The following is a 27952-nucleotide window of genomic DNA, read 5'->3' as shown; positions in this document are numbered from 1 at the left end:
CACGCAAACGGGCGGGCAGGTACACACAGGAGCAGAGCCGGAAGAACGAGCAGGTCGACTTGTACACATAGTATTTATTTTTTTCCCCCAACTGCAGGCGTTTCTTACATTACAACCGTGCCCTCTGCTATGTCTCTTTCCCATTTATAAACGCGATTTATTTATGAAAGTGAAGCGGCATCGGAGGAAACATGACGGAGCAAGGAAAGAAGCTGATTCTGATCGTGGTGGATATTCTCTGTGTCCTTGTTGGTGAGTTGTTCTCCCCTCTCCTCTTGACACTGTGGCTGAGAATCCAGCGGATCATAATTGGTTGACAGCTCATGTGGTGTGCTTAATGTTAATCTGTGATTTTTTTATTTGTTTACTTTATTTTGTGGGGGGCTGCATCAGAAATGAATTATGGCAGCCCTCATTGTGAAGTTTGCACGGTGACTCATGGGATTGCCCAACACTCAGACACACACACACACACACACACACACACACACACACACACACACACACACTTTATAGATCCATCACAGATAGCCTAATCCACTTGTTGCTTCATGGCTTTCTGCAAGATAAGTAGCAGTTATTCACACCATGCATGAACTGGCAGTGATTTAACCCTCTGCATGTACAATTAAACTTTGCAAGTCACTGTTGGTCTCTATCTTGTTCAAACAGGCCAAACTGAGTCTTTCCCAACAGCGAGTAAGAATGCTGCTGCTGCTGCTTCTCTCAAAGCATTTGGACTGAGATAATACGCATTCAGCCTTACCTCACTATCTGGCTCTTCCATAGTGCTGAGGTGATGATGCACTCACAATCTCAATGTGTTGTCTTTTCACAGCCCAGAGGTCGTGTTTGTTATGTGGAAGGAACCACAAAGTGCAGTTTGGCTGTGTGCGAGTGTGTGTGTGTGTGTGCACATCTCCAGCTTTCTCTTTTGTTTCTTTGGTGAATAATTTCAAAGATTGCACACACGCTTTCTCTCCATATTTTCTCTTCCTGCACCCTGTGGCCCCTTTTCTTTTTTCAAAAGATTAGGAGGACGAGCAAAGATCATTGTCAATGAATCTCTCTCTCTGACAGTTAAAATCCTGTTTTGGAAACTGAAGTGTGTGTGTGTTCGTGTGTGTGGGCTCTGAAGGCTGTACAGGGAACACAACCTCTTGTTGCGACTTGCTTCTGGACTCCAGAGATGACACAAAGATCATTTTTCATAATTGACGTCTTCCAGCTGTTTGTGTCACATCTGCTCACATCTCTGACACCATGAGGCTGACGGAGGAGGGAGTTGAGATGATGAAAGGAGGGAGGGTGTCAGAGATATTAATTTTCAACTGAGTTTATGAAATATGGGTTCAACTAGAACCCGCCTGCAGTGGAGCCCCTGTAAGCGAAACATTAAAGGTTACAATATGCGTCGATCCATCTGTTGAGTGACAGGGAGGAATGATAATGACTGTTCTGCTGTTCAACCCCCTCTTCTCACAAAGTGTATGTTCATGTTTGTGCACAGTAGTCCACTGTAAACGCCCTGCAAGTCCGTCTAGAGGGGGAAAAGTTTTAAGCTTTAAGGATGAACTCGATGAAATAAATTCTTGGCCTTGATGGGGGCTGTAATGATGCTTTGGACATGAGTAGCTGATTTATTAATAATAATAAAGAAACAAAAGTATTTTTGTCCTTTCTTTAAGGACAAGAATCCTTAAAATTAAGCAACATGAAAGAATACAGTTGGGAAATCAGAGCTATGATGATTAACTAAAGATTTCTCAGCTGATAATTCCTTTCACTGACTAAGCTTCCAGTATTTCTAACCTCACAACTGAGATGTATCACAGGTGTGTGTGTGTGTGTGTGTGTGTGTGCGCGTGCGTGGTGTCTGTGGTCACCAGCCTTTAAAAGGTGAAAGTGTGATTTGTGTAATTTAGTACAAGAGGCGTTACTAATAACTCAAATATTCTTTTAAATGTAATGCATGTAATTGTTTAAGGTTAGGGGTCTCTCAATCAAAACAAAACCAAAAGATGCCGTTTGGTGACGGCGTGAAGCAGCCTGAGATAATTGGAGTTGTTTTCTCCGCAACTATTGCAGTCAGCTCCTCCTGGTTCGGATTTCTTCAGTGTTTAGGTTTGTGTTGAGACAAGTCCTGTCGGGACACAGGGTTTGTTGGAGGGGACGCGAGCCGAGCTGCCTCAAACATTTGCTCAGCTTGTTTCTCTAAAAACTTAAAATCCAGGTGTCGGATGACTGAAATCCTTCACCCGTTAGAATATATGCACCACAATCTAAAGAGCGTTTAAATGGGGCTTAAAACAGGATAAAAAGTACATTTCTGACGGATGCTGAATGGTATATGACGCCATTGACAGGCGACCAAATGTAACAGACCGCGCTACCTTGGTTAAAAGTACAGATATTTTTATAGCTACACATTAGAAGTTACACAGTAAAATGTAAAGGTACACCTCAATTTGGATACATGTAACACTACAATGTAGGGATGACTAGCTGCGCTTAAGGAAGCTTTTGATTGATCTGTACTTAGATGATCAAATTAGAGCCGCAACAAGTCGGTCGCAAGAATTTAAACCGGCAAGAATTTATTATGAATCAATTTTCAGGCAAAATCCTATTTGATTTGCTCAGAATTTTCTGCCTTTCCTTATAATAAATTGAATATCTTTGAGTTTTAGACTGTTTGTTTGGTTGGACAAAACAACATAATAATAATTGCATCACCATTTTTTTTGTTGTTGATTGTTGTTGAAGAATCTGCAGAGTAATCGATAATGAAAATGATCATTAGATGCAGCCCTAGACCAAACAAGTATGATTTTCTGTAGCTAGAACATGTAAATACTATAGGTATATAGTATACAATACTATGCAAACATCAGAAAACATCAGAAAATAGCGTAAAAACCTCCAGAACAATCTCACAGAGAAGCTTTTTTCATCCTATCAACAGATGTTCAGTTCACTACGATTTAAGACGACAACATTAGTGAGAAAATCTTAACTTTTGAGAAGCTTCTCATATTTGACAGACCTGGGAAATACTTTTAAAAACGCACATTTCTCGATTATACAAAAACCACTTGAATCTTGTATCACAGTGCTGATATTATGTTGTGTTATTTCCCAGCTCTAGAGTCATTTTCTTAACAAGATGTCACCGCTTTGTCCGCATCTGCTTTCATAACCTGTTTGACGATAACAGGCCCATCTGGATGCACAAACTTGTTTCCTTCCTTTATTTAGTCATTTGCAAATGTATTATTCTACTGCCCTGTTGCTTATTGTGTGTTTCTTTGTTTGTTTCTTAGGTGAACTGTCATGAGGTCTGATTTGTGTGCGTGCGTGCTCGCGTGTCTGTGTGTGTGTGTGTGTGTGTGTGTGTTAGTTGTGCTGAGTGTCCGTATTGTAACTGATTATCTGATTCTGCTCAGTGTTTTATTTCTTCCTCTTACCCTCTGTTGTCAAACCTTCATCCTGCCATTATTTGTTATCACTGGACACAGTAGACACACACTCACACACACACACACACACACACACACACACACACACACACACACACGACTGCACATCCAGGCAGATGCCGCCCAGCTAACCGTCTGTTGTTACACTCACTTATGAAATTCAGGCTACAGTTACATTTCCCATTTTGTTCTTATCAGTTTTACGGTGTGTGAACAGGCTGCTCTGTTCATCTTTTTGTTTCACTTTTTCTCCAGTGCCCATCTTTTCTACCTGCAGTGTGTCTTGGCATCAGGTTACAGGCCTATTCTGACACTTACTTGCTTTGTTTGGTGAGCCTGAATGAGAAGATACCACATGTCTTTATGTAGCTTAGCATGAAGACGGGAAACGGCTAACCTACACCTGTCTGAAGAAGACAAAATCCAGCTATCAGCACCTCTAAGAGCGTGATCACACTATCCTTTTGGCCGCGGCCAAAACCGTTTTTTCAGCTAAAGCCTGGAACCTTTAAGTAGTGTGAGCGCACCCGCTCCGCGCTCAACTGGGGCCAGCTGGGCCGCCACGGCCCGGTGGAAAGAGGTGGGCTTTAGCGGAGCCGTTTGCACATGTACGAGCACGCGCACGCGCCCTACGGCAGTAGCGTTATGTCCGCCTGTTCGGACATGTAAATAGAAGGACGGACCATGCGCGGACATTTAACAACAACAATGGTGGGGAAAGGTTCACGTTGGTGTGATGCGGAGGTGGAGTGTTTACTGCAGATTTGGTCGATGAAAAGATTCAAAAACAGTCGACAAGACGCACAAAAACTCAGAGGTCTGTGGAAAGATTTGTAAACAAAGCCACACACGCGATCAATGCGTGTGATGTGTTACGGCTTGAAGGCGTGTGGACAGCAAGAAGCATTGGCCGGCCCTGGCAGTGTGAGTACAAACGGGGCTGGGGCGCGGGGGGGAGAGGGAGGGGGGACAAGTACCCTAAAGTCCGGGTCGTGGTCCGGGAGGATAGTGTGAGCGCGCCCTAAGTCTCACTAATGTTATATTTTGTTTAATTCTTCAAAGTGTAAAGAGCAACACAGTCTATCAGGAGGTTACGATCTGGACTATGAGCTGGCATGAAGACGGGAAATGGGGAAACAGCTAGCCTAGCTCCCTGGCTAAGAAATAGTCTGGCACGTAGCCTAATAACCCCCCCCCCCCCCCCCCCCAAACGTGCCTAGAAAAACTCTCGAGCAAGACACAGGAACTTGGTTTGGGTGTTGAGGAATTGTAACATTTATTAACCGACAAAAATCCGAAACTGTACACACGCTACACTGCTACGTTCGCAGCTATAACGTTTCTGCTAACTTCACATTGCCATCACACACGCTCCGTATTGCAAAACTTGGTGCCTTTCTCACGAGATTTAACGACTTCTCAGACCCTCTTAGGGTCTGAGAAGTCGTTGCAAAGTTAGGGCGCACTCACACTGTCCTTCCGCACCGCGACCCGGGCTTTAGGGTACTTGTCCCCCCTCCCTCTCCCCCCGCGCCCCAGCCCCGTTTGTACTCACACTACCTGGGCCTCGCGCAAATGCTTCTTGCTGTCCATACGTCATCACACCGTAACACGTCACACGCATTGATTGACGTCATCACGATGCGTCTCTTTGTTTACAAATCTTTCCGTAGACCTCTGAGTTTTTGTGCGTCTTGTCGACTGTTTTTGAATATTTTCATCCGACCAAATCTGCAGTAAACACTCCACCTCCGCATCACACCAACGTGAACCTTTCACCGCCATTGTTGTTGTAGTTAAATGTCCGCGCATGGTCCGTCCTTCTATTTACATGTCCGAACAGGCGGACATAACGCTACTGCCGTAGGGCTCGTGCTCGTGCTCGCACACGTGCGCACGCTCATGCTCGTACATGTGCAAACGGCTCCGCTAAAGCCCACCTCTTTCAAGCGGGCCATGGGTGCTGTCGGCTGTTATGTGCCGAACGGGTGCACTCACACTGCTTAAAGGTACTAGGCTTTAGCTGAAAAAACAGTTTTGGCCCGGGACAGAACGACAGTGTGAGTGCGCCCTTATTGCGACTTTATTTATAAAAAGCAACTAGCGACAAATTTGGCAACTTATTCAGATCATCAGGGAAAAGGGAGAAATATATTGTATCACGTTATATTGTACGTATTGTATCGACCTTGAATTACTGTTTCTGTTAAAGGACTCTGGCGGCTTTGACCAGTTAATATGGTTTTGATCTCTTGATCTCTCACTCGCTGCATCCGACGCAGCCATTGAGCTTTACGTGAATGAATGCGTAATGACGTCACCAATTTGCAAACGAGCGCATGACGTAACCTGGCGACTTTTGGAGCGAGTGTTAGATACTCTCATTGGGAAAGAGTTGGCAACACTGTACGCTTTCTCTTGACTGCACACTCACGAATGTTACGAACACGATCTCCGCACTCTGAGTTATTTCTTAAAGGACTTTGTTACGTTTATAACACACTTTAGTTTAAAAAGTAAAAAATTCACAATGCTTCGACCTGACGAGGAGTCAACTGGAGAGTGCTCAGCTTCAGAGATGGGACTGGTATTGGCACAAAGGCGAATTAGCGTCTTTTCCATAATATCAAATTATTTCAATCATACGTAAAAACGTTCTGTCCCCTCAAATTCATCTGAAGGAACTGTCTGAGCTTCGACCCTGTTTTAATGCTGTTTGTCTTCATTTTAATGGTGTTTGTATATTACGAGACATTGAAGAGCTGTTGTCTGTCCGGCTGCCCGTCAGCAAGATGGAGCCCAGCTGGTGCTGCACTCACTCACCCTCACTGTTTACTGCCACTTATGACTCTGGTTTCTCTGGTACATTCGTCTGCTCCAAAGTCTAGTAATTAATTATCTGCAGGTCTATAGCAGAATAAAGGGATCCATATAATGTTTTTACAGTGTTGTCTCAGAGAGGGTTGATGTCAGGAACTCCTGTTAGGAACATGGGAGGTCAGCAACCTCCTGAAACTTAAAAGCACATATCAGTCATTCTGAAAATCCACGTGCGTTAGATGACTTCAGACAGCTCAGTAACCATTCTGTGAGCTTGGACGACGCACTTCCACATACGTGAAATACAAAGCACAGATTCAACTATAATATCCCCAGTCAGTGTAAAACCTGCAGTTTAACACAGGGATCATTTACGGTCTCTGTCCCCTTCTAGATAATCAAACGACTTTGACGATAACAAAGCATTTTGAAGGCAACCTGCTTCTTTAATTTCATGTATTTCTGAATAAAACAAGATGATTTCACCCTTTTATTTACACTGATTCACATTAACAGTTATTAGTGTGAATTTTTAGAAACCTGTGGTTGGAGGGTGAGTAAACTTACCTTAGTTGGTGTGTTGCACGTGTACGTACAGTATAGGGGAGCTGCAACAACGAATCTACTGGTTACTTTATAATTGTTTGGTAACCAGGATTAGACTCAATTTTCCTGCAAATTCTTTATTAATATGTTGAGATAATAATACGTGTTGAGTTTTACGTATGTATTGATTAAATCTAATGGTCCTTCATACTAATTTATTATACTATAATGTGTTTTACTATTTAAATTATGGATGTAACTTTGGCAGCTATGTTGCTGACTTGTTCTTCTTAATCGCTTCATTTTTGGAGAGTTAACCCTTCAGGTTACTTATATGACTGTTTGATGAGTCAGCTCCTATGCATGTGTATATTCTGCATATATAGAAATGTCATGTTGCTGCTTATGTCCCAGATGAAGGTCGGAAACACCGAAACATTGTGTGAATACATATTTCAGCGTTAAGATGACGTCTTAAAATGTCCAAAACAGTTCATCCCAAAAATATTCAGTTTATTATCTGAGAATACAAAAAAAAAGAGTTTTTAAAATGAGCTGGAGCCATAAAATTGATGCTGTTTTTGCTTTAAAATGACAAACAATGACTCTGTTGTCAAACAAGATCCATGTCCTGTTGTTTAATTACTGGATTAATTGACTGATCATGGTCGGTGATGACACAGTGAGAATCAGCAGTAAAGAAACGAAAGTATTTGTTGCTTGTGTAGTTTTGAATGACACGTCTTTACAGTACAAGTCCTGACAAGCTTTAGGATTTGACTGCGGAGTTTTGTAACAGAGCTGTTATGATGCAGCGGCGACAGAGCGAGTGACTGAAAACAGCTGTTGTTGTGCGTCTCTGCTCAACGTTATTTATGTGCCTCTTTAACATTTTGCTGACATGTTTGAGATGCTCCCCCAACTGTTTTACACACACACACACACACACACACACACACACACACACACACACACACACACACACACACACACACACACACACACACACACACACACACACACACACACACACACACACACACACACACACACACACACACACACACACACAGAGTAACTGCTTCTGCCAAATACATGTCAAAGTCAAGTGGGAAGTGTTGACTTCTGCTCCCTGACGTTCCTGTGTGAAATTGAAAGTGTGTGTGTGTGTCTGTGTGTGTATCTCTGTGTGTGTGTGTGTGTGGTTTGTTTTTGTGGGCGAGCTTCTTGTCAAACACATTGTTCATAGATGTACTGTCTGTGGTGGTTTCATGTGAGAGAGGAAGAATTATTTCTGTTATCTTTGATTAAAGGTCAAAGTCGCTCTTCTTACTTTTCACACTGCAGTAAGACGTGCGCTTCTGCAGGATCGATTGTTTGAATTGTAGACTGCTTGAACATAATGCAGACTAGAAAGTCTTCAAACAGAACATACCTCCGCCAAAGACAATCACTTTAAAAGGGTTAAGAAATGTTCAACTTGTTCTATTCCAACCCAGTCGCCAGAAGAAAACGTTGCCATTGTGTATTTCTGCAAACCACAGACATGTTGAATCTTTGTAACCAGTTCTCATTCCCCTCTCGTCACATACCGAAACACTTTGACACGCATAGTCAAAGTTTCAAACACGTGATTATGTTTAATTTGTTCTGGCCCATTCTCACATTCAGGCAGATTTCCAGCGTCTTGACATTGTACAGACCAATCACAGCCGTCTATCTCATGTGTGGCTGGTCTAAGACAATGACTTCACAACATCACCGTCAAGTCTGCAGGTCCGTTCAGTGCCGTTTTTTAGGCTCAAGAAAGTCAGGTCGAACTACGCAGTGTTTAGAAGCATTTCACCCACCGTTGGTAACGCCCCTTGGAAATCAAAAATGAACTCAGAGGGCCCAGATGAATCGTCATTTGAGATCAGTCTGGTAATGCCAGGCTCCATTAACCCCCAAAGTGAAAGATAATCATAGACGCGTGAAGAAACATTCTCACAATGTTAATGTCCACATTTGTACACATGACATCGTGTTTAATTAATTCATTCATTCATCTTCAACCGCTTATCCCGATGTCGGGGTCGCGGGGGGGCTGGAGCCGATCCCAGCTGGCATTGGGCGTGAGGCGGGGTCCACCCTGGACAGGACGCCAGTCTATCACAGGACACATAGAGACGAACAGAGACAGACAACCATTCACACCTACGGGTGATTTTAGACTCATCAATTAACCTTCTCCAAATGACCTGTCATTACCTGGGCCGTGTTTTTCTTTGTGTCTCTTTATGTTGTTTCATGCGGTCCTAACTGTCACACGCTCTGGAAGAAGGAAGCATTATGTTAGTGGAGAGCCACTGTTGTGTCACTGCCCGGTAAAAATACAGTACGGCTCCTTTTTCCAAAAACAAACATTCCTCGGTGTCACTGGCTTCAACGAGGCCAGCGACGAGCTCTTGAACAGGAAAAGCATTTAAGAGTTTCGGTCTGGAAGGTTCCTGACGTGAGCCCCGTAGACTGGACTATTGTCCCTGCTCAGATTTAAGAGACAGGTTTAAGAAACTTCATCTGGCTTTGGTGTCCTGTAACAATTTCAAATGGATCTTTCTTATGTATTTTTTAAACACAGAAAGGCGTCCATCTTCCCTGTCGATCTACATCTTTCAAAAAGGTATGGTGTGTTATTGTCTTCATTCCCAGGACTTATCTGTCCCTATAAGCATAAATAATAATAAAAACCTAAATTCAGGTCTAAATTAGCAATACTTACCCACCCCCATCCTACTCCAAAGCAGTAAAGTAAACACTTTTTTTCTTTCATTCAGTGTCCTGTAGGACTTTCCCAGGAAAAATCCCCAACCTAACAGGAAATGATTTGCTTTCTTCCCAACAACAGCTTCTTTGGATTGAGTATAAGTTTACACCCCCCCAACATTGAAGAACAATGACAGCCATTATGGACTGAAGAGACAAAAACACTGAAACAAGGAAATGCAGCGCTGAAATCCTGCAGCAATGAGCACCAAAGAAAAAGCCATAGAATAAGGGAGGAGGCGTTAAACGTTGGTTCTCTGAGCACCTCGGTGTGATGTGGAACACTGGTTGCGAATCCCCGTTAGCTAACAAAGTGCAGAAATCTCACAGTCATCTGTTGAGATTTGACCTCAGACAAATGCTCACCTACAACGCGGCTACCCGTTTCTGTCGATGCTTCAGTTATTCAGACGAGGGCTCGTCGTCTTCACGGCTGAATAACAGGAACACTTCCCACTTCCCGCTGGGTCAAAGGTCAAGGGGAAGTTGTACTTGTGTCTGATCCCAAATTCCATCATGTTTATTTTCTCAAAAGTGGAATCGGGGGTTCGCTCTTGCCAGAAAAGATTGTGAAAGCGTAAAACAATACTTTCCCTTCTTCCCTTTTTATCTCTCCTGTGGACGTTTTGTTACTAGAAGACAGAAAATCAGCAGAAACTTTGTGTGCGTGCCTCTTTTGACAGAGAGGTTGGAATTCATTTCTACATTGTTTGCAGCTGCAAAATATCAGGAAAAGAAACTCAACAGCTACATGTCAAATGTCAAAGTAGGATGATACAAGCCCATAGAGTAACTCTTTTCAGTCGTGCCGCAGTAATAAAAGTATAAAACCACGGAATAGAAATACTTTGTTACAAGCAAATGTCCTCCAGTGAGGGATACCAGGGACAGTTGTAACACTTTTGGAGATTTTCCCACCAATCAAAAAACCTTTACACTGCAGTAGCCACTTTGCTATATTATAAACTTGAAGGTGTCAGCTACTGAAACAATGTTTTTAAGTGGTTTTATGAAATATGTACAGGTCCCAAAAAAAGATTTAAATACAGTCACCCCACAGTAAAGACTGACTTTTTGTTTTTTTTCTTTTTTATGACCTTTTGTCACACTAGGCCAGGGGTCTGCAACCCGCGGCTCCTGGGCCTCGTGCTGCTCTTCACTCCTTTTTAGTGGCTCCCTGTAGCTTTTGCCAAAAGCAGCACCTTTCCCTGCTAATCTTGAGTTTCTGACCTGTGCTGTCAGTATGCTAACCATGGGTAAACCCCCCCAAAACACCTGATCGGAGGAGAATAGAGTGTTGCGTGGAGAGATCAGTTTGCTTTCACTACCAACAACATTTTATAGGTAATAATAATCATAATAGGAATGAAATGTCAACCGTTTTCTTTATTTTTGTTCTATAATTTCATAAATGCAACAAACTGTAGTTTTTTTTGTATATATCATATAACTATATATGCAACTTTATAAGCTGTGACATCAAATATGTCTTGCGGCTCCAGACAAATCTGACTTGGTGAAGAGGGGGCGAAATGGCTCTTTTGAAAGTAAAGGTCGCAGACCCCTGCACTAGGCTATATAATAAAAAAGAGTGAACGCTGCCAAATTATAATGCTGTAAACAAGCAGGTAATAAGAAGGTAGAGAAGAGAAAGTCTTGCTCAGGTTGAGAATATTCTCCAAAACTCTAAAACATCGTAATGTCTCTAATGCATTTTGTCACAAAATCACGACGACTTTTGCTAAGTAAAATCTCCAACCTGCAACACAACTAGTTATTGAACTAAATAGCTTATAATGTTAAGTATAAGTACCACAAAACCACTTAAGGGAATAGTTTGTGTTCAGTGCAAAGCTAGAGCCGGGAGGCGATTAGCGTAGCTTAGCATAAAGACTGGACGCGTGTAGAAACTACTAGCCTGGCTCTCTCCAAAGGTCAGACAAATCTAACGACCAGCGCTTCTAAAGCTAAATACATTATCATTGATGCAGTGGAAACATCTTTTTATTGATAAGACAGAAAGTTCAGACTCCCCAGATTTAGAACTCACCTTTTTAAAACTACACATCGCCTTGTTTACATTTCAGTTTATGTATCGATTAAACATAAGGTAAAGATGGCAGTGGAGGTGATGCTGTGTGTATCTTTTACTTTGGATAGAGCTAGTGTAGCTGTTTCCTCTGCCTGTAGACTTTACGCTAAGCTAGGCTAACCACAACCACTACAGTCCAGCTCTGTCATTCAAAAACATCCATTTTCTCCTCCAACAGTCGAACTGTTCCCTTTTAAGTTTATTAACTGAGTAAAAATGTACTCCCTCCAATGCATCTCAGAATGGTGCGCCCTATCATGTGTTCTTATCAGAGAGCATGTTGCACAAACATACATGTATAGCTTAGCCTAAACAAATACATTAAAAAGTGATAAAAACACAACTGCTCACTGATAAAGTGGAGAATACTCTGATCTAGACAGTGAAATTCAGATTTCTCTTGGAAGGAAAAGCATGGCTTTTTAAAAAAAAAAAAAGAAAAAATGTAAATTTAGGGAATGAACCTTTGCCCCCCCTCAGCTCGACCCAGTCCCTGGGAGCGGAGGCCGCCCCGCTGGCACAGCCCTATAAAAACATACCAGGCCTTCTGGAATAATAGACCAGATAAAAACAGTCAGACCCTCTCAGATAATAGGGACTGTCCATGGGCTCGGCTCCCAGAGGCTGTTGGAGCATGTTTGATACGAAGGGGAATTGACTTCCCCACTGATTCTGTTGTTAAATCAGCTTAGCAGTGGCGTGTGTGCGTGCGTGAGCGTGTGTGTGTGTGTTTTGAAGGCCATCGCTCAACTCTGTCCACTCACATCTCCACCCTGGCAGTGTGTAGCCACCAGAGATTTGTGTCAAACAAGCAGCAGCTCTTATCTAAATGTTATCCTTGCACCCTGCAGAATAAACAATGGTTGGGCCTCACTTCAAAGCAAAGCCCGGAGCATGCTTGACCTGCTGGAATAATGAACTCTGAGATGTGAAGAGCAGAGGGGCGGGGGGGGGGGGGCTTCCCTCCATGGAAATAAATTATCTTCAATGAGGAAACTGCTTGTCATCAAAGATCATTAGTGGTACTTGTTCAGAAAATGGAACATATTACTTTAGGCTTTGTGGCGTGTGTGCGTGCGTGTGCGTGTGCGTGTGTGTGTGCGTGTGTGTGTGTGTGTGTGTGTGTGTGTGCGTGTTCCTCGGGCAGCGTGTAGTGACAACCTAGTGGGCGAGGCGGACTGATGGGTGCTTTAAAATACAACAATAGAGACAAAAAAGGCAACGCAATACATGCGAGAGTCTGCACTCAATAATATGGAGAGATGTCAAATCCAATGTATTTCAGTGCAGCAACAGAAACATTGAATGTGGCCTCTGTTGTGAGGGTTGTTGACGTGGATGGCAGTAGATGGTGAAGGTGTCGTTTTACAGAGTTTCATAGTGAGTTTGAGCTCGTTGTTAAGTTGCCCTGTTCACTACTTTTCTTTGTCTTTTGTGGATTTTCTTTCACCCGTGAGCTGTTTCTTTCTCCCCCTCCTTTAACGTCTTCCTTTGATTATTCATACTAGACCGATATATATATCTGTGTCTTTCAGTATCGGCGTATATGTTTTCTGATATGTGCTGATATAAAAACCTTTTATTACAGAACATATAATACAGAATCAATGCTTGGGGTGATTTTGAAATGGTGCCATGTAGCTTTTTAAAAATTTTGTTTCCATTTAAATGTTTGGCAATTGACTGAACTTAAGGTTTAACTCTTTTATTCTTATTTATTCTTTATTTTCTTAGTTTAGTGTCTTACTTTATTTATAATTTGTTGACATGTTAATACTTGTGTGTGTATATATAATGTATAATAATGCTTAATATTCTTTAATAAATGATTTTAAGCACCTTTTGTAGAGTCATATCAGTACAAAACCGTCAACATTGAATTCCAGCTATACTGGCTGCCACAACAGTAATCTGTGAATTTATCAGATTTTGAAAAATCCTGTATCAGTCGGGCCCTGATTCATAGTTACAGTGTTGTGCATTAATGTTCCTGTCTGTGGCAGGAAGCAGAAAATGTTCACACCGGACGGGCTACCTGAGTGTGTATGACCTCAAACTTAATTCACACTCTCGACCAGTAAACGTCCACATTTGTACACATGACATCGTGTTTAATTGACCTTCTTGGGGCGGCAGGAGCTCAGTCCATAGGTGACTTGGCTGGGAACCGTAGGGTCGCTGGTTCAAGTCCCTGTGTGGACCATGTATGGAGCGTGGACTGGTGGCTGGAGAGGTGCCAGTTCATCTCCTGGGCACTGCCGAGGTGCTGTTGAGCAAGGCACCGAACCCCCAACTGCTCGGGGCGCTGGTCACTGGCAGCCCCCTCACTCTAACATCTCTCCATTAGTTGCATGTATAGGTCCTGTTTGTGCATGTGTGTATTTCGGGCCTGTGTGTGTAACATGAATAATAATAAGAGTGAAAAAAAAAATTCCATTTCCCCGTGCGGGATAAATAAAGTAATTATTCTTCTTCTCCAAATGACCTGTCATTACCTGGAACGTGTTTTTCTTTGTGCGTCTTTATGTTGTTTCATTCGGTCCTAACTGTCACACGCTCTGGAAGAAGGAAGCAATATGTTAGTGGAGAGCCACTGTTGTGTCACTGCCCGGTAAATACAGTACGGCTCCTTTTTCCAAAAACAAACATTCCTCGGTGTCACGACGAGCTCTTGAACAGGAAAAGCCTTTAAGAGTTGCGGTCTGGAAGGTTCCTGACGTGAGCCGCGTAGACTGGACTATTGTCCCTGCTCAGATTTAAGAGACAGCTTTATGTGGTCTGATGCTGCTGTGCAACTCTTAACTCTCAATCTTTTGTTTGCACTTGCAGAGAAGCTGTCAAAGCAAATTTAACAAGGACACAAACAATCTGTCAGTACAAACCTCCGCGGGTTAAAGATCTGTCAGGGAGCATGTGGCGCTCATGTCTTTGTGCGCATTTGAGTGTGTGTCTCAGTTCAATCCTCAGCTCCCATGCCCTTGGACGTGTTAACTGTGCCCCGGTGTCAAAGGTCATTGCCGTCCCGTCCCCTGCATGTTTCCACGATGACACTCTGTAGAGAGTGACCGCGGCCCCGTAGAGGTGAAGTTGTTGCCACCGAGTTCTGCCGATGACAAATTAATTTACTTGGCAGAGTCGGGCTTTTCTGCCAAAGCTGAAAGATTAGTCCGTCAGTGTGTTCTTAGCTGTTTCCTGAGCTGCACCTCATTGTGTTGCGGTTCACTTGTCGACGCACAGCCGAGGGGTCAAAGCTGCTCTCAGGATGGACCTGCGGCTCTTAACGCAGGCTTTGAAACACTGTATGAAGTTAACTACGCAGTTGCAGAAGCACACTTTTTAACTATTTAACTTGAAATCAAGGCCGTATTCACCGATCTAACACGAGGCGTTGAGGGGGAATTCTTTGAGAAATGGCGTAATGTACCAGCAGTTCCCAAACTTTTCAGGCCACGGACCACCTTCTAACCTATACATCCTGATCACGTTGACTCATCCCCAATCCACACAACTTCAAAAAAAAACAACCCAAAACTTTTTATAGCTCACCTCCCAGCCCTCATGTTTAACTGCTGGGCGCTGGTTTGACCCTTAATGTATAGGCTTCCTGTTTAAATAACACACATTTCTAAACCTATATACTAAATCAATCTGAGGAAGCACGGTTATTTTCATTACTAATGATCCCTTTGATGTATTTGACTTTCACATCCCTGCATTAGAGGGCCAAAAAAACTAATTTGCTACAAGCCGAGGGCCGGACTGGTTCAAAGTTTATTAAAACATATTAAAATGATGCATATAACCTGTTGAGCCAAGACCAAGGGGGCTGAAAGTTGACATCTGCCCTGAATGCTGATGAATAATGAAGCCGAGGCGGCCCACTTGCAGCGCTGCAGTGAGTTCACGGATCACCATTGCATTGTGGGTAATGTAGTGTTGGTGCATGAAAAACACCAGCAGGCGGCTGTGGCGTGCGGGCCGGTTCTAATACTAATCAAATATCATCCCGGGGGCCAAGATCATTCATTTGCGGGCCGGATCTGGACCCCGGGCCTTGACTTTGACACCCATGCTTTAATGTTATTAATTTAATAGTTATAATGTAATTGTATCAATACACTTGGCACGCAGGACACACCTCTTCATATGGGATTTAATGTTTAGAACTGTTGTTATGGGAAATTCACGATTTTCTTCAATAACTTCCATGTAATGTGACCTGAGGTTCAAACTCAATAACATGTTTGTCCTTCATCTTTCTCTCTGCACCAGTCGCCACGGCTCATTGTAGAGTGGGTAAGAAGGGATGGCTTTAATTTAGTCCCCTGTCCTCCTCTCCCGATCACCCAGCTGCTCTTCCTGAACCGCCTGTTGAGACTGCCGGTCTCTAAGCTTTGATGCCATGACCCGGCACACTACGGCAAAGAACAACGCACTGGCTACTACACTGATAGAAGATCGTTTTCATGACATAATTGATGAGATACTATTACGACTACTATGACTTTTTATGACTTTTTCATTTTATTGTGGTGGTCGGCGCTGTCGCCTCACAGCGAGAGGTTTACTGGTTCGAATCCCGGCTGGGGCCCTCCTGTGTGGAGTTTGCATGTTCTCCCCGTGTCTGCGTGGGTTTTCTCCGGGTTCTCCGGTTTCCTCCCACAGTCCAAAGACGTGCAGGTGTTCGGTTCATCGATGACTCTAAAAATCACCCGTAGGTGTGAATGGTTGTCTGTCTCTGTTCGTCTCTATGTGTCCTGTGATAGACTGGCGTCCTGTCCAGGGTGTACCCCGCCTCACGCCCGATCACGCCCCGTCAGCTGGGATCGGCTCCAGCCCCCTGCGACCCCGACAGGGACAAGCGGTTGAAGATGAATGAATGAATAGCATACTATACTATGACAGTTTTGGGGATATTTTTGATGACAAACTGTACTATGCCGTTTTTGTGGCTTTTATGGAATACTATGACTTTTCATGACTGTCTCTCTGACAAACTGTACTATGATTATTTTTTACGTTTATATGACATGCTATACTGTGACTTCTTACAACATACTATGCTGACTTTAAAAAAAATTGCAACATAGTATAACACTTTTGGAAGACAGCTTGGAGCCTACATCTGCTGTTAAAATTATTTTATGGATCTCTGGAAAACACTGCAAAATAGGCGATTTTAATGCATTTTCACTTTCCATAACTTCCTGCCCGTACTTGAATATCTGACACACGTATTTGGTGGAGATATAGTTCAGAAACAGATTTTAGGTTAAAATAACATACAGTATGCAGTGGATTGCACATCTTTAGTGGAGGTAGATGCTCTCTGCTTCAGTAATGTTTGATTAAGTAATTGTATTATTTGAATTTTAAACTTTCTTCAGCGGTAGAGTGGATTTTGTCAACATTAATACTGTCTCTTCTTCGTCCAGCGGCTCTTCCCTCAGTCATCCTGACGTTGATGTTCAAGCCATACCAAAGAGGAATCTACTGCGATGACAAGAGCATCAGCTATCCCTACAGGAGAGCCACCATCTCCCACGGAGCCATGGCTGCCGTCACCATCACCTGCTCCATCGTCATTGTAAGTCCATGCATCTCGTCAGTCTGAGCGGTGGTTTTACATATTAATAACAATCTGACAAAAAGCGAGTTTGGCCAGAGATTAGGAGCAGCGGGGGCGGTGTTGCAGTCGCTCTACCGCACCGTTGTGACGAAAAGAGAGCTGAGGAAGGCAAAGCTCTGGATCTACCGGTCAATCTTCGTTTCTACCCTCACCTATGGTCATGAAAGCTGGGTCATGACCCAAAGAACCAGGTCGTGGGTACAAGCGGCCGAAATGTGTTTTCTCAGGAGGGGGGCTGGAGTCTCCCTTAGTGATAGGGGGAGAAGTTCAGCATCCGTGAGGAACTCGGAGTAGAGCCGCTGCTCCTTTGCGTTGAAAGGAGCCAGTTGAGGTGGTTCAGGATCATCTGGTAAGGATGAACCCTGGGCGCCTCCCTAGGGAGGTGGTTCCAGGCACGTCCAGCTGGGAGGAGGCCTCGGGGAAGACCCAGGACCAGGTGGAGAAATTAGATCTCCACACTGGCCTGGGAACGCCTCAGGATCCCCCAGTTAGAGCTGGTTAATGTGGCCCGGGAAAGGGAAGTTTGGGGTCCCCTGCTGGAGCTGCTGACCCCGCGACCTGACCCCGGATAAGAGGCTGAAGATGAGATGAGATGACAAAAAGCTACCTTTTTTTGTTTCAGTACTGATCATTACCAAAAGCGTATTTTCCCTTATTGCTTGATTATGTCACCGCTCCACAGATCACCACAGGAGAGGCCTACCTCGTGCACACGAAGCGTCTGCACTCCAACTCCCAGTTCAACCAGTACCTGTCAGCTCTTTATAAGGTGGTGGGCACATTCCTGTTTGGAGGCGCTGTCAGCCAGTCACTCACCGACCTGGCCAAGTTCACTATAGGTCGTCCTCGTCCAGACTTCTTGTCCGTGTGCGCCCCAGTCAGCTGTAACGGATACATGCTGCAGATCAACTGCACTGGCTACCATCGCAATGTGACTGAATCCAGGTGGGATTACGCAACTCTCTGGTTTCTGATATGGTGAAGGTGGAAATGAACATTTTTTGGATTCAAGTTGGCGATAGCTGATATTTTGACTGATAACAACTTCAAATCATTCAAGTTAACTGCTTTCAACCCAGGGAAAATATAATGTGGACATGAGTTGGGCGATATATTGATATATTAAAGTTGGTAACAGCGTTGTTAGAAGAAGAAGAATAACTTTTTTAATACCGCAAGGGGAAATTAATTTTTTTCACTCGGTTATTGTACAGGTTACACACTCACAGGCCCGAAACACACACACATGCACAAACCTATATACAGGAGGACCTATATACATGCAATTAATGTTTGTTTGTTTTTTGCATTTATTTTGAATATTTCTCCAAAAAAATGAATACACACATATGTGTACATACACATAAATGCACATGCATATCTACAACAGTAATCGCATTCATCATGAAATAAAATATTCAAAAAGGAGTGAGAAGAAGTTAAACTTATAAACTCCCACCCCTTATCCTTCTTTATAACTTACAACAAAAATAGAAATGAGCTTCGTAGCCCGACAGATTTCTTATATAAAAAAAAATAAAACAGAAAACGCTTTGCTGAGTGCTAAGCAAAAAAAAGTCCTCAACGCACAATAAAGTAACACACACATAGCTGTACGTGTGTTTACCAAAAAATAATAATACGTGATTCAGATACACACAGAAAGATATATAGAAAAAAATATCCACCCCCATACTTTACAGTACACCCCATCACACCCTTGTGCCCATTATAGCACTTAGTGGTCCTGAGTAACTTCATCCCTGTGCCTTGTAAAGATCACATCTTTATACCTCAGTTTAAACTGTTAATGGAGAGATGTCATAACATAACAGGGTTATAACAGGGTTCCTACACATTTTCCATTTCAAAAGTCCAGACTTTTTCAGACTCCAATTTTCAGACTTAATATTAAATATATTATAATATAATATCTGAATACCGAGTATGTCGAAAAGCAAAAGAAAGTCAAAATGTAATATCCAAAAAATGCGTAAATCTGTCATCGGAGAGCCCGTCTAAAGCAGTCATGGCAGAATTTCTTTAATACAGGGTTCTTACACATTTTCCATTTCAACAGTCCAGACTTTTTCAGACTTTAGGAGGATTTTTCAGCCAATGTTGAACATCAATTGTTAGATGCTTATGTCAATAAATAGTTTTTAATCCCAACTTTTAACAGGTATGTTAAATTCTGACTGTATGCCATAACGTCGCCAAGTGACAACAAGACATTTTAACGTCCGTATTGTAGCTCATGTAAGTGAATGAACTCCAGACTGAGACATGTTCAGCGCACAGCATTTAATTCAGTCTAAATGCTTAAAGAGTGCAGTTAATAACTGACCCTGTAACTCTACAGACGGGAACAGGACGGAGGAACGATTAACCAGGAACTACAAAACAAAACAAAGTCTCTGCTTCAGTGGCTTCAGATGGAGCAAACATAGTGTAAATAAACAAAATAATGATGAATAAAAATCAATCATAGATAAAAATGTAGACGACACGTAAAAGAAAATTAAATAAATGAGAATTGCAGTTGCCGGGTGAACAGTAACCATGGTAACCGGACACCCTTCTACAGCCAGCTTGATTAGTTTCTCATCCTCTACAGCAGTGGTTCCCAACCTGGAGGGCCCGACCCCCCAAGGGGGGCGTCAAAGATCCAGGGGGGGTAGCGAAGCCCTCTTGATTTTAAGGGGTTTAATAATTTTAATGTAATTAAAATGTTAAATAAATGAGTAGGCTAAGCATTTAATTCATATATGTGACAAAATCAACTAAATCCAAGGCCACATTAAACATTTATTCGTGTATTTCAAATTTTAGATAAATGAATAAGTTATAGGCCTATATCACGAGGAACAGAGCGTGTGTGACCTGAACGCCTCACGTGCAGCAGTCGTTGCTCGGCGGAGCTAAGGGAGAGATGGCGAAGCGTCAGGTAGAGGAGACTGCGGAAAATGTCAAAAAGAAAACGAGGGGCTACCAAGAAAGTTAGATTGAGTTTGGCTTCATAGAAGCAATGGATACAATTAGAGCAGAATGTATATTTTTAATTTTATAATAATTCATTTTCTTTATTATATTTCAATATGTTTCCTGCTTAAATGAATTTTTTTTTAAAAGAACTTGTACTTTTAAAAGTACAAGTTCTTAAGCTGTTTTTCAAATCAATTTAAGCAGGAAACATTGAAATATGTTAAAGAAAAAGTTTTTTTTAGAAGTACAAGTTATGAAGAAATATGTTGTAATCATACTCAGGTTCTCCTCATTGTCCCATGCTGTTATTAAATAACTGAAATATAAAGTATTTCATGTAAAAGAAGTTATGATGTTCCTTATTTTATTTTTATTTTCATGGGGGGGGGGGGGGGGGGGTCACCAAAGTCTACTATGGTAAAAATATGGGTCCCTTAAGAAAAAGGTTGGGAACCACTGCTCTACAGGTCGGCTGTGTTGTGTTAGTAAACCTGTGTTTATTTGTATATATTAATATATTTTATTTAAGAAAGTGAGATAATAGTCTGGAAACACCACAAAACATTTTTCCAAACTCTTTAACTTTGTTCCAAACTTCTCCAAACCTGGAAATTACTCAAACTAAACTCCATAAATGTTTCTATACTGCGTAGGAACCCTGTTATAAGCTCCGATAGCACAGTTTTCTCTACCAAACCCCAACTAATATTAAATTTGCAACTGTATAAATCACTTAAAAGCAACACATTAAGCACAAATGACAATAATTCATTTCTTCGTCACGTCATTATCATATTTATCAAAAAACGACTGAAGAAAAAAGTGTAAATGTGTCGTTTTTTGTTGTTTTTTTTCTCCTCAGGTTGTCGTTTTACTCCGGCCACTCGTCCTTCGGCATGTACTGCATGCTCTTTCTGTCGGTGAGTGTGTCGCCGCTGTCGTCTGCGTGAGACTTTCTGTAGCTGTGAAAGAAGTCTGTTTATTAAAGACGCCCCACGAGTGACTGAAAACAGGAGGGAGCGGTCAACAGAGACGCATGGCTGATCTTTGAAAACATCATTGTTTTAGGACGGCACGCTGCACAATGGTTGGACCCGTCTGTGGAAGCAGGCGCCAAAAGAAAATCAGTCATTCAGGAAACAGTCAAAGGTTTTTCCATATAGACACGACTGTTTGTTCTCATAACGAATCGTTTAATTACCCAGAAAACGTTTTCAGGGTATGTGTTGAACATTGCCGTCTCGTCAGCAACACTTACTGTACGTCGTTTGTGAGATATCACGACTTAATAGTCTTTGTTTGGTCCGTTTATGAGAACTACTCGGACCGCTGCACCAATGCAACATGACGAAAATAGAAAGGGTGCAAAACTAACACAAGAGAATAAGTTGAGTGACTAAACCAACCCACGGTTTATTAGTTATAACAGAAAATGAAATAAATAAATGTAAATAAATGAGCTAGAGACAATATTGGTCCATAAAAAGGTCCCGAAGATGTCACAGCTTTAATGATATAACCATGCTTTAAAAGTCACAGTATAGTTAGTCATAAATGTAATTATAAAAAGTCAAAGTATGTCATAATTTTCATTTTTAAAAGTCATAAAAAAGTCCTAAAGGTAAATAAAAAAAGTCATAGTATGTCTTCAAAGAATATGTTTTTTAAAAAAAGGTCATTTAAAGTGTGTTTAGTTCTATGGAGGTAAAGTATAGTTCTATTTATTTTTTCCCAATTGATATTATATATATATATTATTAATATTATATAATTGTCATTTTTTTTTTTAAAGTCATAGTATAGTATGTCATTAAAGTAATTTAAAAAAATTCATATGTCATCAAAAAAAGGTAATTTAAAGTGTTTTATAGTTCCATTTTTTTTCCAATTGATATTTAGATATAATTGATATTATATAATTGGTCATAATAATGTTTAAAAAGTCATAGTATAGTATGTCATTAAAGTAATTAAAAAAGTCATATGTCATCAAAAAAACTTTTTTTTTAAAAACAAAAAGGTCATTTAAAGTGTTTTATAGTTCAATTTTTTTCTAATTGATATTATATATATTACTGATATTATATAATTGGTCATAACATTTTTTTAAAAAGTCATAAAAGTAATTTATAAAAGTCAGTATCAGTATAGTACGTCATCAAAAACAGGTTTTAAAATCTGAAAGTGTGTTTTATAGTTCTATTTATTTTTTTTCCAATTGATTAAATACAAAAAAACAAACCTGATATAATCCCTTATTTTTGCACAAACACGTCCTAATAGTAACATTTATTAAATTTCATTTTCAGTTAGAAGAAGATAATTAAATATATATCTGGATCATACATGTAAATACCAGAATTGACCAACAAAAGGCTTTAAATTCAGATATCACTTGATTTTAAACAAGAATGTGCTTGTGTGTGTGTGTGTGTGTGTGTGTGTGTGTGTGCAGCTCTACGTCCAGGCCCGGATGCAGGGGAAGTGGACGCGGCTGGTTCGACCGACCATCCAGTTCTTCCTGGTGGCGTTTTCTCTGTACGTGGGGTACACGCGCGTGTCCGACTACAAACATCACTGGAGCGACGTCCTGGTGGGGCTGCTGCAGGGAGCGCTCATCGCTGTGCTCACTGTGAGTCCAACAATGTGTTTCTGTGTCGTTTGTGCAGAAAGAGATGCGCTTCGGTGGTTAAGGGTGCGGTTGTCCAGCTGGGAGGAGGCCTCGGGGAAGACCCAGGACCAGGTGGAGAGATTAGATCTCCACACTGGCCTGGGAACGCCTCAGGATCCCCCAGTTAGAGCTGGTTAATGTGGCCCGGGAAAGAGAAGTTTGGGGTCCCCCGCTGAAGCTGCTGCCCCCGCGACCCGACCCCGGATAAGCGGTTAAAGATGAGATGAGATGAGGATGCAGTTGTGTTAAAGCTCCCATGTTCGTGCCTATAGCTGTATACGCTCAACACGCTCAAAATCAAGGCTTTTGTCAAATCGTTTCGTCCCAAATGTTCTAGTTTACCAACTGGAAGTTTCCCCAAACAGCTTAGGGAACTATTTGTGAGTCCCATGTTACTCGAGTTTTACGCACAGGTCTGCGGTAAATCTATCCATTAACTTCCATGCTGTCAACAAAGACAAGCAGTGGAGTTTACGCCTAATTTCATCATTTACACTCTGATATTTCCTGACTTAATAAGTTTGAGGACGATTGCATTAAGAATGGCATGCAACAGATCATTTATAATGAAAAGCAGACTTTGAAGGATGCAACAACCCAACCCATTTTATTCAAAACACACTAGAAGTGTGTTCTTAGGGACCAGAAAACTAGAAACATCTGTAAACAATAACCACTTTGTTGTTTGAGTGTTGACAAAATGGTACATTTGGAGTAGTATTTTCGTATTTGACTCCATTATATTAACATATTATCTCATATTTTGTCTAACGAATTTCATTTGTGCAACCGCACCAAAGTTGCATCAACATCTCTGCGAGAAAGTGTCATCGGCGTAGTCCGCGTGTACAGAGGTATTGTTTTACAGCGTAGTTTTTTCGGGGCGGCCGGTAGCTGAGTTGTTAGAGCAGTCTCCCCATGTAAAGAAGGTCCTAGAGGCAGCGGTTGCCGGTTTGACTCCGACCTTGCAGACCCTTTGCTGCAGGTCTCCCCCTCCCTCTCTCTCTCACCCCGTTTCCTGTCTGTCCTTTACTGTGTAATAAAGGCTTGAAAACTGCCAAAAAACAATCTTTAAACTGTAGCATTTTCTATGCCTTTTGGCCTTTTATCCACACGCAAACTGTGTTTTAGGTCCCTGAAAATGTGTCTTTTTGAAAACAACTTCCAGTGTGAAAATGTTGTCAGCTAAAACTTTAGTTATCGGCTTGTAACGTCCGAGCGTGCGCGTTTAGACCTTTCATTTGGACAGAGGTGTTTTTTGTTATACCTCCTGCGCTGGCGACAGCTGTGGCCAGACGTTTTGCGGGTTGTCCGTCCGACACAATATTTCAGGAATGCCTTGAGGATTTTTTTGTCTTCTTCAAATGTAGCACAAATGTTCACTTGGACTGAAGGATGAACTGATTACATTTTGGAGGGACAAGGTCAAGCTCCCTGTGACCTTCCAAAGCATTTGTTGTCCATAACTCAAGAACACACAAGTTCACACAAATGTCTAACAGGATAAAATGATGACGTGACGACATTTTCTATCCCAAAAAGTCAAAGGTCAACTTCACTGTGACGTCGTAATGTTTCAAACCTCAGGAACAGAAGGGGAGACATTTGGTAAATGGACTTCTGTCTACTCAAGGCACTTTCACAGCGTTTGTCACATTCACCCGTTCACACAGACATTCACACTGATGGCAGTGGACAACTACAGACCATCTAATGTAACCATTCACACACATTCACACACCACATTTACACACCCATGCGCAGCACGGGGAGCAATTCGGGGTCCAGTGTCTTGCCCAAGGACACTTCGACATGTGGACCGGGGAAGATGGGGATCGAACCACCAATCTCTCGAACAGAGGACGACACACTCTGCCACCAAGATACTGAATTTGTGACACTAACCCTGAAATTGTGCTGATCGTGTAAATCTCCTGTGCTGCTGGGTTGCAGATGTGTGTGTGTGTGAAGCATCCAAAAAACAACAAAAACACTTTATACTTTTTATGAAATCTCCTTGAAAGTAATTTATTATTCAAGTCTGAACAATTCGGATGTAAACTGCATCTTGACTGATTTCCTTTAAACCCTCGGACCTCTGACACTTTCTCTTCTGTTCTCTAAGGTCCGATACGTGTCCGACTTCTTCAAGCAGCGCGCCCCTCACTGCACACACACGGACACGGCAGAGATCGAACACCTCGAGCGCAAACCGAGCCCGCAGCCTCCCGACTCGCAGCACGGGAACCACTACAACTACTCTGGAACTGTATGAGCTCTTCACAGCAGCGGCTCCTCTTACTAACCTGTGCCTACACACTCTTTAACAGCAGCTCCGTTAACAAAGGACCCGTGACTCATATCGCAGTAACCACTACCGAGAATCCAGACTAGAACCGCTCCGCTCAAACTTCCAAACTATTTTACAGCTATGACAACTCAAGATTCCCTAAACCTGTTGGAACAGATGCTCCGCAGCCGTGTGTCTTTTTAGTTAGGGTGTGTGTGAGCTGCGAAAATATGTCCCATTTGTGTACATGTTCTGTTCTAAAGTGTGCAGTGATATATATATATTTTTAGGTTGTTTTTCTTAATTCTGTGCTGCATTTCTAACAAACGTTCCAGATTTGTGAGGGAGCATTTATGCTGCGGGTTAAACAGAGAAAACGTGAGCAGACTGCTAAAGAGATCTGTACATTTCAAAAGCACCAGCCTGAGATTTCTTTCTGTCCTTGAGTGGAGCGACACAACCTTGGAGGCCCAATGTTTTCCCCTCTGTTGCTTCCTGCAGTCAGATAAAAGTTATTTTACCTACACTGGAGCAAGATTATATCCGCCTGTCCCTGCCACTTTTGTCGTTTCTCTCTCCAGACATCTACTGTGTGTTTTACTGTCTTTAGAAGATGTGCATGTGTTGCGATGGACTGCTTTAACTACAGTATATACATGATTTTGTATAGTGCTAACTTTTTTTTATTGTTTATTACTACTGTATCTAATAAAGTGTGTAGCTTTTTAAGAACGCAGCACCACTACTTTGCTGTGATGTTACAGTGCAACTTTTTTATTTAGCTAGCAACTTTATTTTGTATGTTTTTCTTTCTTTATACGAACAAACCTCACTTCAAATATTGGAAAAGGACAAACCAAGACAAATTGAGACTTTACTGGCGTATACTCATCCCATAAAGCAGCTTTTCCTTTTCCAGTTTTCTTGAACCATGATTTTTTTCTTCAAGTCTGACACGGACTGGCCACCTCCCTCCCCCCCCCCCTCTTTCAGGGTTCCTACACGTTTTACATTTCATAAATCATAAAAGACTTTTCAGACTCAAATTTCCGGTCTTTTCAGAGGATTTTTCAGTCAATATTAAACACCGGAATAATTATAATAACCAATTGTTAGATGCTTATGTCAATAAAATCCAACTTTTAACACGTATGTTATATTCTGACTGTATGCCATTGTGTTGCCGAGTAATTACAAGACATCTTACATGGGTATTACACAGGTACCTGTTCAACGCACAACATTTTATGTATCTTATGTTAGTAAACTTGTTTTAATTTGTATATATTCATATATTTTATCGTAGAAAGTGATAATAGTCTGGAAACACCAACATTTTCCATACCCACATCTGGAAATTACTTAAATTAAATGTCAAACTTTTCCATACTGCGTAGAACCGCTGCTCTTTATAACGTGTATCCTATTGTGAAACTGCACATAATGTCATTTTTGTGTGGTTTTCTCCATCAATATTACCCAGCATAGACAACTATGAGTACTTACTTTGACAGCAAGAAAAAAAAAGAAATGCAAACGTGTGGTAAAGCACGTATTTGTTTTGCCTTCCTCGAGCTATTCTCTGCTGCGTCCTGGTTGAAAACAGTGCATAACAGTGATGCAGGCTTCATGTTTGGACCTGCTGCCGACGGCTCTGGGATTCCTCAGCGCCAAAGGAATGAGGCCGACGCGCTGCAGCTTTACACACAGACTCCGAAACTCAGGTCTGTCATTTAAAGTTTTCAGAACGTTAGACTTTGTGTTTTTTTTACATCTGTCGAAAGCCTTTAGAGAGTAGTTTGACACCTACCAGCACAAAGCTCTTTACGACAGAGTAAAAAAGAGATGCAGAATTTCAAGTCAGACCGTGTCAGGTGATCGCAGAACAGCTTGAAATCTGGGACGGTACTGATCACAAAAAACAAAGGACATATGAAAGATTAGACAGCTCCTCGCTCCTTCTTGTATAAGCCTGTTTGGGACTAGAGCTATCCAAGTGAAGAAGCCAGAGGGTCACTGAATTATCCTCACTGTGTGACGACTCCACTTTGTCTTGTCGAAACCTTTTCACAACGCGTCAAACTCTGGTTCCTGTGCAATTCTTTTATGGGATGACCGATTAAAAATATTCATACGAGAAATATGGACTTGTGCAAAAGGCCGTTACTCTGGATAATCCACACAACTTGCTGGAGCTTGATGGTAACCCAGCCAGGTCGAGATGAATTTAAAAACAATGTTTATTTGTCAACTGTAATATGTCCAGTACATACCTTGGTTACAGTTTTAGGGATCCTCATAAAAAAATGTATGATTATGTTATGTTGTTGAAAAAAGTGCCAAAATGTCAGATTTTTGTTAAGCTAAATGAACAACATCATCTTTGACCTCGGGCAGTTTTTATTTGACTACTTTCTGTTCTGGGTTTTATTCAGAGTAACAAGGACACTGAAAAGAAAGAGCTGATCAGTTTTCCTTTCTTTTTTTAATTCTTCAAACCTACATTGACTGTTTTTTTTTTCGTTTTTTGCAACGAGCTGTAAACAACACTGAAAGCATCACCTTCAAAGTAGATGTCGCAAACTTGTTGCTGAAAACAGTTGTTCGTTTACCCGTCCAGCAGAGAGTCGTGTTT

General features: G+C 41.8%; 1 protein-coding gene across 1 annotated transcript; it reads left to right on the top strand.

Moving 5' to 3' along the window:
- On the top strand, window positions 1-26451 carry LOC310955105 (phospholipid phosphatase 2-like). Its single transcript, XM_083924858.1, has 6 exons — window positions 1-252; window positions 17178-17329; window positions 18054-18316; window positions 21219-21276; window positions 22812-22988; window positions 25153-26451. Exons 1-6 carry the CDS (start codon window positions 192-194, stop codon window positions 25300-25302), a joined length of 861 nt encoding a protein of 286 aa, XP_083780984.1. The 5' UTR covers window positions 1-191; the 3' UTR covers window positions 25303-26451.
- The last annotated feature ends 1501 nt before the right edge of the window (window positions 26452-27952 follow it).

Source organism: Echiichthys vipera, assembly GCF_963691815.1.
Source record: "Echiichthys vipera genome assembly, chromosome: 12".
Lineage (NCBI taxonomy): Eukaryota > Metazoa > Chordata > Actinopteri > Perciformes > Trachinidae > Echiichthys > Echiichthys vipera.
The sequence above is the reverse complement of the archived record's forward strand: the minus strand, read 5'-3'. Positions and strand labels throughout refer to the sequence as shown.

What these genes read in the sequence shown, in the direction of transcription:
- LOC310955105 (XM_083924858.1), top strand. Translation starts at nt 192, where the DNA reads ATGACGGAGCAAGGAAAGAAGCTGATTCTGATCGTGGTGGATATTCTC. An exon ending in ACTGCATGCTCTTTCTGTCG is followed by an intron (nt 21,277 to 22,811) that starts GTGAGTGTGTCG and finishes GTGTGTGTGCAG; the next exon opens with CTCTACGTCCAGGCCCGGAT. An exon ending in CGCTCATCGCTGTGCTCACT is followed by an intron (nt 22,989 to 25,152) that starts GTGAGTCCAACA and finishes CTGTTCTCTAAG; the next exon opens with GTCCGATACGTGTCCGACTT.